This window comes from Sphaerodactylus townsendi, linkage group LG06 (assembly GCF_021028975.2).
Source record: "Sphaerodactylus townsendi isolate TG3544 linkage group LG06, MPM_Stown_v2.3, whole genome shotgun sequence".
NCBI classification, from domain to species: domain Eukaryota; kingdom Metazoa; phylum Chordata; class Lepidosauria; order Squamata; family Sphaerodactylidae; genus Sphaerodactylus; species Sphaerodactylus townsendi.
Genome location: NC_059430.1, coordinates 108290886 through 108300731, shown reverse-complemented (window position 1 = coordinate 108300731; position 9846 = coordinate 108290886). Strand labels below are relative to the sequence as shown.

The 9846-nt window shown below is 47.0% G+C and overlaps 1 protein-coding gene across 1 annotated transcript; it reads right to left on the bottom strand.

The window, feature by feature from the left end:
* Positions 1-2106: 2106 nt before the first annotated feature.
* On the bottom strand, positions 2107-6985 carry NR0B2 (nuclear receptor subfamily 0 group B member 2). Its single transcript, XM_048500123.1, has 2 exons — positions 6478-6985; positions 2107-2348 (listed from the first exon to the last, which is right to left on the bottom strand). Exons 1-2 carry the CDS (start codon positions 6983-6985, stop codon positions 2107-2109), a joined length of 750 nt encoding a protein of 249 aa, XP_048356080.1.
* Between the last annotated feature and the right edge of the window lie 2861 nt (positions 6986-9846).

The window sequence follows — 9846 nt, the reverse complement described above, 5'->3', positions numbered from 1 at the left end:
TCCTTGTCTTCCCTCCCTTTCCCATTCCTCTTCTTTCCTCCCTCTTGTTCTTTGTTGTTCTCCCACTGTTAGCAGGGATGCTGCTTGAATTTTCAATGTATCATTTGGAAATAATTTTAATGTTATGCTATTAGTGTATTTATTAAATTGTATTTATTGGTTTGTAGCCATTTTGAGTCTGACCTTGTTTGGGAAAGGCGAGATAGGTGTAGTAATATAAATCCAAACGGACAAAGTGCAGGCACATAATACACCAGACATCACAGTGATCAAGGACAAGAAAGTGACCATCATTGACATAACAATACCTGGTGACAGTAGGGTCGTTGAAAAAGAACATGAGAAGGTTGCTAAATACCACGACTTGAAAATTGAGATTCAGCTACCATGGCACAAGCCAACCGACGTGGTCCCAGTAGTAATTGGTACCCTAGGAGCCATGCCAAAAACACTAGGGTGGCACTGAAAACTCCTTCAAATTGACAAAAACAACATCTGTCAGATTCAGAAAGCAGCCATGATGGGATCTATACGAATACTACGCTGTTAAAGCCTTCGACAATACTACGCTGTTACATTACAATGTCCTAGACCTTTGGGTGATGCTTGAATTGTAAGGAAAGGCCAACAACCAGCTACAGAACTGGCAGCTGTGATAGTAAACAAAATTAATAATAATAAATGAATAATTGGGGACAACATTTCTATGAGGTGCTATCTAGGGTTGCTAACTGGCCTTTAGAAATGTATATATATGTGTGTATGTGTGTATATATATGTGTGTGTGTGTGTGTGTATATGTGTATATATATATATATGTATGTATATATATAATGCCATGAGTCATTTTCCAAATTGTAAAACATTTTATTTGTTTTTAAAAAATAACTTACAGCACATTTTATCGCTACATACAAATTACAGAAAAGTACTCACAAAATATTGACATCAGAAGTCAGTGTAAAGAAAGAATTGTTCAGTGAACAACAACACTCTTGACTAGGGAGGGGGGAAAGTACTCCCACTGGGCAACACACGTGTTTACATTGGAGTTGAAGAAAACAGACCCATGTAAGAGTATGCTTTTCTGTAGCGAAGATCAGATCAAATCAGTCAAGGTTTCCTTTCCTAGCAGTTTATAATGTCTTTTCATAAATCAGCTCACAGAAGTTCTGGATTTATTTCTTGTGACATCTTCGTGCAGCCTTGGAACTTTGTTTCAGTAAGAGAGATGCGTTGGCTAGCCCTTGGCATGTTCAGAACCTAGATTTTTTCCTGGAATGATGGGTGTATGGGGAAGGGTGGGAAGGGTGTTCTCGAGGTGCTTATGAGCACTTTTTTGTTTCAGTAAGCCCAACAAAATAGTCCTGGTGGGAGTACCTCTTTCATGATGGGTTAGCTTTCTGAGATCCAATTAGCAGGAGTAGCACATCTCAGAATGAGCAGTTTTGTTCCACTGACTTTGACAGTGAACAAGTTTTTGAAGACCAGAAGACCATTTTGTGATTGAAACTTCCACAAGTGTGAGAGAGTAGAAGATGTATCGAAACCACAGAGTCAAGCTGGTAAAATGAGAACCGCTTTCACTGGAGAATTCTGGCAACTGTGGTTCTGTGAAGAGGGGTGAAAGAGGTCTGTTCAACAGCCTTACCAAACTACAATTGTCAGGATTCTCTCTGAAGGAGAAAGGAGCTACGGCAGGTAAACAGTAATACAAAGGGACAGATATTTGCAATGAAGATGTGCCCTGGCAGTTTGCCCTGCCAATTTGCCTGCAACAGGGATAGCTTTGTATGCTGCCCACAGTTCACAACCTATGATGGTGACTTGCTGGCAGACATTGACACAGAATTCCAAGTCAGCTTGCAATTGTCAGGACACTGCCAGCAGTTATTGCCCGTCCTAAATACTTCAGTATAGCAACACAGTAGGAGCACAGACCTAGGTTGATAGATGCCTTGTGGACTTCTACAAGGCAGTTTTGATTAAGATCTACAGTCCCATCCCATTTCCAAATTGCACAGCCTCTGGGCGTGAAGCAGAAGGCCCAGTGTGTTGTGGGAAGCCCCAAAGTCAATCTTATTTAAGGTGTTGTGGCCAATGGACCTATTTCATCACCAGCATTTCTGTAAGCAGCTTCAGAATGTCTGTGTTGCCAATCACTGGCTGGAAGAACAGGTCAGTAATGAGAGAAGGAGGGATGGACTTCAGGGTAGAAGCTATCAGCAGGACCCGAGCGAAGCGGCCTTTGTCCTCCGGATGGAAAACGACCAGAACTTCTTGGAGTGCTCTCTGGGCTTCACGCTGGAGGCTCTCAATGTAAGCAGAGGCCTTGAGACCAGGTGCATCTGGGAGAAGCGAGAGAAGAAGTCCAGCTAAATCAAGGACTCAACTAATGTTTCAAATCATTCAAACCCTTGGATAGTGGAAACAGGCACGCTGCAACATGCATTCAGATGTACTCAGTTTTTCCTAATGGAACACCTTCTTTGGGAGTAAGCACCACTGCATAGACTTAAGTTGGATCTGCAAGAGGCCTGCTTAGGTTGTGGTGAACATGGTTCCTTCGACAACCAAAAGGGTTTATCTAGGTTGCCATTCTGAGGAAGGTGTGTTTGGATATTGTAACTCTGTGCAGCTCCGATTTGGATCCAGATTGTGTTGGAAGGGGTTTAACCTTCCACCCCTGCATAGTTTTGTTAATTAAAACCAGCCCTCCTTGGTGTGGTACTAATCCTTTTTTTAAAAAGACATCCAAAGATGGCTGCTGGTCTTTTTCTTAAAGATACCTCAGAACATTTTTCTCTCAATTTTATTTTCAAAACAATAACTGTGAAATGGGCTAGAGGGCTAGGCTGAGAGAGTGATTGGCCCAAAGTCACTCGGGGAGCTTCCATGGATGGACAGGGATTCAAACTTGAGACTCCCAGATCCGAGTCTGACACGTTACCCACATCTCCGTGCTGACACAGATAATCATCAGTTGCCCAATCCATACATTATATGTATTAGGTACACATTTAAGCGAATTTTTTAAAATATGTACATTACAAAGTAATGAATGAATTAGATGAATACATGGTAATTAGAGTGTAGACTATGATTTGGGAGGACTGGATTTGAATCCCAACCCTGCTGTGGAAGCTCACTGGCCTTGGGCCAGTCACATATACTCTCACCTTAACCTGCCTCACAGCCTGGTGGGTGTGAGAATAAACTGGAAGAGGGAAAAATGATGTGGTGAGTCATCGCACTCAGGCCATTGGAGAAAAATGTAAGGTATAAATAAATAAACAACCCTTTTAAAAATCTATGTAAGTAAATGTGCAGTTTTCAGTTAAGTTGGCCCCAAATCCAGGCAGGCACCAAGATTTCCTGCTGTGAGTGTTTTCTTTCCTGACCTGCTACTACACCCTAAATAAATAGCATTAAATCTTGTAATTTCTGTACAATCTGGCTACTTCTATGGCTTCTCAAGCCATACACATAATTCTATTTTATTGGCTCTATAACCTGTCTATTCTCAGCTGGGGCTGGGCTCAGGGTGGCTTACAATAGACTAAAACACAGTCAGTAAGTTAAAACTGAATTGACATTTAAAATCTAAGAAGAAGAAGAAGAAGAAGAAGAAGAAGAGTTTGGATTTATATCCCCCCTTTCTCTCCTGCAGGAGACTCAAAGGGGCTTACAATCTCCTTGCCCTTCCCCCCTCACAACAAACACCCTGTGATGTGGGTGGGGCTGAGAGAGCTCTGAGAAGCTGTGACTAGCCCAAGGTCACCCAGCTGGTGTGTGTGGGAGTGCACAGGCTAATCTGAATTCCCCAGGCGGCAGAGCTGGGAATCAAACCCGGTTCCTCCAGATTAGACACACGAGCTCTTAACCTCCTACACCACTGCTGCTCCTAACTCCTAACACTGTAATGGTGCACTATTTAAGAAAAATCTAGCCAAAAGCTATCCCACCCCAGTCCCTATATGTCAGGAGGGGGAAGAAGGGTGCAGTTTGAAAGCTCACAGGGTGAGGGAGACTGGCTATCATTGTTTTAAACCAGTGGTTCTCAACCTTCCTAATGCTGCGACCCTTTAAATACAGCTCCTCATGTTGTGGTGATCCCCAACCCTAACATTTATCCATTTTACAGATGGAGAACACTGATGCAGAGAGTCTTAGGCGACCCCTGTGAAAGGGTCGTTCGACCCCCAAAGGGGTCCCGACCCCCAGGTTGAGAACCACTGTTTTAAACAGACTCAAGGGTGGCCTCAACCAAAGACCTGGTGAAACATCTTTGTCTTACAAGTCCTGCAGAACTGTCTTAGGTCTCACAGGGGCAGCTGACAATGTGTTCCACTAGGCTGGAGCCAGGGCCAAAAAAGCCCTGGTTCTGGTTGAGGCCAACGGAATGTCCTTGGGGCAAGGGACCACCAAAAGGAGGCTACCACTGGAGGACTGGACTGTCCTCCGTGAGCAGTATGAAGAGATGTGGCTTGAGTCAGGTGACCTTGAGTCAGACAAGCTGTCTACCCTGTGCCAGGACCTATCATACTCATTCAATACTATGTTTCTTCGTGAACATGTCCCAGACCTTACCAGCCAACTGTAGCTGCACTCAACTCATGTGGCTCTGAGTGGACTGGATTTCTTCCCAGCGAGGGTAATTCTGTGATGATACAGGATATCTTCCTCACTTTGGAGGGGGGGGGGGGCATGGCCTTTAAGGGGAAGAACATTTGTGCAGTCCACGTTTTCTTCTCTCTCTCAAATTTGAAAGCTAACATTGCTGGCAGAACATGGTTTGGATGGGATGTTACTCCTTGACCGTCTCTTCTTCAGATGAAACCTACCAGCTCCCTAAGTCTCTCCTCATAGGGCATCGATTCCAGGCCTTTTACCAGTTTGGTCTCCCTCCTCTGGACCCATTCCAGCTTGTCAATATCCTTCCTGCATATAAGTGCCCAGAACTGGACACAGTATTCTAGGTGAGGTCTGACCAACACAGAATAAAGTTGTACTATTACTTCTCTTGACCTATATACTATGCTCCTACTGAATTGCATTGCATTGGCTTTCTTATCAGCCACATCACACTCCTGCCTCATGTTCAGTTTGTGGTCTACTAAGACTCCCAGATCCCTTTCACGTGTACTGTTATCAAGCCGAGTATCCCCCATCTTATATCTGTGCATTTAATATTTTCTGCCTATGTGTAACACATCTATTGAAATTCATTTTGTAAGTTTTGGCCCAACTCTCTAACCTGTCCTAGCCATTTGAATTCTGATCCTGTCCTCAGGGGTATTAGTTACCCCTTCTAATTGGGTGTCATCTGCTGATCTGATTAGCATGCCCTCTATTGCATCATCAAAGGCATTTACAAAAATATTGAATAGCACTGGACCCAGGACAAAACCCTGTGGCACCCAACTAGTCACTTCTCTCCAAGATGAAGAAGAACCATTGGTGAGCATCCTTTGGGTTCAATCAGTCAACCAATTACAAATCCACCTAACATTGTCTAGCCCACATTTTACAAGGTTGTTCATAAGCATATCATAGGAGCAGCAGTGGCGTAGTGGGTAAGAGCAGTGGCTAAGAGCAGGTGCACTCTGATCTGGAAGAACCGGGTTTGATTCCCAGCTCTGCTGCTTGAGCTGTGGAGGCTTGTCTGGGGAACTAGATTACCCTGTGCACTCCCACACACGCCAGCTGGGTGACCTTGGGCTAGTCACAGCTTCTCGGAGCTCTCTCAGCCCCACCCACCTCACAGGGTGTGAGCGGGGAAGGGAAACTGCAGATCACGACATCTACTCGGCCAATCTAAATGTGGGGTATGGCTCAAAAACACTTGGAATGTATTAATGTTCCTCAAGAAAGAACAGCAGCTCTGTGTCTTTGCAGCCCATGGGAGCTGAAGCCAAAGGGATGCTGCACTTGCTTTGAAACTGATGCCCTCTGCTGTGTGTTGTTTCTGCACACCTGCTCAGTATCTGCTTATTTGTATAGGGGGATATTCTAACCAAACCACAAGCCTCCAGAACTCTCCCTCCACAAGAAACCAAGGGATTGTGGCTCAGTGGTGGAGCAACTACTTGATCTGCAGAGGGTCCCAGGTTCAATTCCTGGAATCTTTAATTTAAAAAGATCAGGTAGTAGGCGATCAGAAAGCCTCATATCCAAGACACTGGCGAGCTGCTGCCAGCCAGTACTGCCTTTGATAGAGCACTGGTCTTCTTTGGATGTGGTTCAGTATAAGAAGGCTTCTTGTGTGCAGGAAACTGAATCTGAACAGTTAACCTGGGATTGTCCGTCACCATCCAAGGAAGGCAGAGGCGCAATGCAACATTTTGAAGGCTTTTGATGGGGGTTGCAATTTCTTGCAAAATCACATGCCCATTTTCCCCTTCCAAGGCTATGCTTCGCCCCCTCCCCTAATCCTACTCGCAAAAAACTTGTTTTCTAGGAAGATCTGGGACTTACCGGGATTGAAAAGCATCGCCCCTTTCAAGTAGGCATACTCCTTTGGGCTGAGGTCCAGGTTCCAGAATTCATTTAAGCTACACTGGAGTCGCTGAACGCTGGCCAGGGTGGGCTGAGCTCTCTGCAGCTCCTGCCTTTTGCATTTGCCATCAAGAAGGATCCTCTTGAGCATGCTGGGAGCCGGGGTCTCAATGACTTCAAAGGTCACCATCTCTTGCACCAGGCCGAGGAGGAAAAGGGGAGCCCAGCAGCCATCCAGGAGCAGCAGCTGATCTTCCCACGGGAGCAGCTGGAAGGAAGGGAGATTCTTCACAAAGCTGACCGTCTTCACTAAGACATCCAAAGCGGCTTGGCAGGTGACTTGTGGCATCTGGAGGCAGACGGTGCGGCGTTTCTGGCATAGGCAGCGCTGCTGTAAAGGACTGCAGCTCTCTCGCTGGTCTCGGCTCAGGAGAGTGTAGAGAATGGCATTTTGGCTCTCGAGGCATCGGCATTGTTCATACTCCATGTCTGCGACGGAGCAGTTAGGCAGTTGCTTGGAGGGCAAATGCTTTGCTCACATCTGGAACTAGTGCACGCTTTCCGGCACTGTTTGCTTCACTGCCCCTTTTGGCTGAGCTCTGCCTTATAAGGCTCCTCTGGGTGAATGTGCCACCCCCACCTCCCATCGGCAGCCTTGACCTCCCTGCAACCAGCCGCAGCTCATTGAAAAACAATTCAGCCTTGAACCCATTGACTGGGCCCCACATGACCCTGAGAAAGGTTTTCTCAATGAAGGTGCCAGCTGGGGCCAGGAGACCTGAGGGCTTGGCCACCTGCCCACTCTGGATTGCCCTCATCAGTATCAACAAAGTCATTACCCCAGGCCGTACCATGGCACCAAGGCTTCGGGCACGTTATCAGCTTTCAGAAGACGTCCGGGGTCACTGCCAACAAGGTCACGCATAAACTCAGCGGTGGCAGCCCGGTGGCAAAACAGCTCATAAAACTCTAGCCTTGGAAAGAGCAAACTGGAAGTCAAGTTATCAGCAAATTGTTTGTCTAATGCAGACGGTTGCTATTTGCTGATAATGAAAGGGTGGCGCAGCTGGGAGGCAGTTAAATGGCACCTAGTTGGCGTGGTGCAGCGGATGGAGAAAACCGTGAGCCGAAACCCTTTCTCAGTCAGGCACTTACTGACTGAACCCAGGGCAGTTGGTCTCTCTGAGTCTGGCTCATTTCACAGGGTTGTTGTGAGCACAGAATGGGGGACCGGCCCATGCTGCCCAGAACTCCTTGAAGGGAAGGTCACCTGTAAGCGGCAGATGGATTTTGCTGGACTGCGTGAAAGGAAAGCTGTACCCTTGCCAGCACCGTGCTGACCCCAGAACATAGAAAGCCACATACCAGGTCAGAATATTGGTTTATCAGTCAATATTGTCTACTCTGACTGGTGGTGGCTCTCCAGGGTTCTCAAGTGCACATCTTTTGCATCACCTCTGATCTGATCCTTTTTTAAACTGGAGATGCCAAGGATTGAATCTGGGGCTTTTAACAGGCAAAGCGGAGGTTCTGCCACTGGGCCATGGCCCTTCCCTTGCAATTATATAAAGACCAGGGTTATTATTTCCTTCTCAGTGGCTTTCTGGATTACAGCTTTTTCCCCCTGTTCCCTATATGCAAGTGTATGAAAGGGAAGGGAGTTTCACATTGCACAAGTGCAACAGAAAAATAGGCTGCAGTTAGGTAGTTCCATAAATTGCATAAATCTCACTGTTGTTCAGTGGCTTGGGAGATACTTGGGGTGCTTCTGAGCTCTGCTCCCCATGGCACCTACTCCATATTCCAGAAAAGGGAATACAGCTCCTCTGTAGTGCAGCTTGTGTGGGTGAGTCATTCTCTTCTTGAACCATTCACTTGAACCATTCACTTTCAGAAGAACAGGTAAGTTGCAAACAGCTCTGCAGTGCAGCCTCATGTGCCAAGGATGGAAGTAAATAGGTTGATGGTTATTGTAGATGTGGCTCCCCTGAGCTGCAGAAAGAGAACTATGGCACTAGGGTTTACCTGAAACAAAGGCTTGGCCTGTTCTTCCTTTGTACAGAGGTTTGGTAGGTGGCAAAGAGCAGATGAAACTTTTCACATCCCCAAGTTCAATATTACCTTGTTTGCACACGATGTAGGAGACTCTAGTCTGCCAAAGGTCATTTTAATCCTGAAGATGCAACTAGAGTCCTGATAGGCTTTGATAATTGCTGCAAATCAGTGGGAGGCAGATTACTTGGACCAGTTCAAACACACCTGACCCAGTTCATAGGCAAAACCAGGGAACTGAGTTTTCCTGCAGGGTTTTGTTGATGAGATTAGAGTCCCTGGAATTCTGCCAGTCCAAGCAGGTACCTGTGCTGCCTATTGGGATGGGCCTGCTCGGTTGCCAAGACATCTTAGGAATGAGGCACTTCAGGCCCTTTATCTTAAGGTGGAAGGAGACCTGTGGCTTTCCAATAAAAATAGTTTGGAAGTGAACCACTGAGAAAACTCAGATGCCTGGAGGCACCTCACCACCAATTGCAAGTGAAGAAACAGCAACCGGGATGATCAGATTTGCAAAGATGAGTGTTGCAACACCTGCAAACAGGAGGACTTTTTCTTGGGTGTTAGCTAGCAAAGGTGAGTGGAAAACTGAACATGTTCAAAGAGTCACAGAATGACAAAGAAGCACAGTTCACACAAGCATGCTTGTAGTAGTGCACCGCTGACCCAGCAGCACCGTGGTCGAGCGCTGGAACACCTACGCTCCTACGGCCTTCTGGTCGCATCGCACCCCCACTCCTCATTCCCCTATGAGTCACGGGTCATGAACTGTCCGAGCTCACGAATCACTGGGCGCAGGGACAATGGTCTTGCCCCCCAGGTGAGGATTAGGCTCAGACGCTTTACGCCCCTCCTCGTGATCACCGATGAAAGGCCAGGGTGGAGATCATGCATCAAGCATGATGATCTCCTCGACCTCTCCGCCTCCTCCCTGAACTCCCCCGCTCCTCCTTCACTTCCCGATAGGATCACAATAAAAGGTGCCAGGAACAGCACGCCGGAGACTCGGCTAGGAACACGGACCTCACGCTACCCCGCTTCGCTGAAGCTTATCATTCTCCACTGAGATGTTATCTCGCTGCCTCTCGCTCTCGCTCTTGGCGCTTGACCACGTGGGTCGACTACAAGCTGGTGCCGAAACCCGGAATCCTCGAATCCTCCACCCTGCTCACCGCCGCCTTCTGAAAGGGTCATGGGTAATCAAGTCCGGGCTGGATCGGCGCATCCAGGGACCACCGCTTCGGTACGCTTCGTCCTCTGGATCGGGCGCAGATCCAGAGACTCTCCGGCCCTAGG

What these genes read in the sequence shown, in the direction of transcription:
- NR0B2 (XM_048500123.1), bottom strand. Translation starts at nt 6,985, where the DNA reads ATGGAGTATGAACAATGCCGATGCCTCGAGAGCCAAAATGCCATTCTC. An exon ending in GGCGATGCTTTTCAATCCCG is followed by an intron (nt 2,349 to 6,477) that starts GTAAGTCCCAGA and finishes CGCTTCTCCCAG; the next exon opens with ATGCACCTGGTCTCAAGGCC.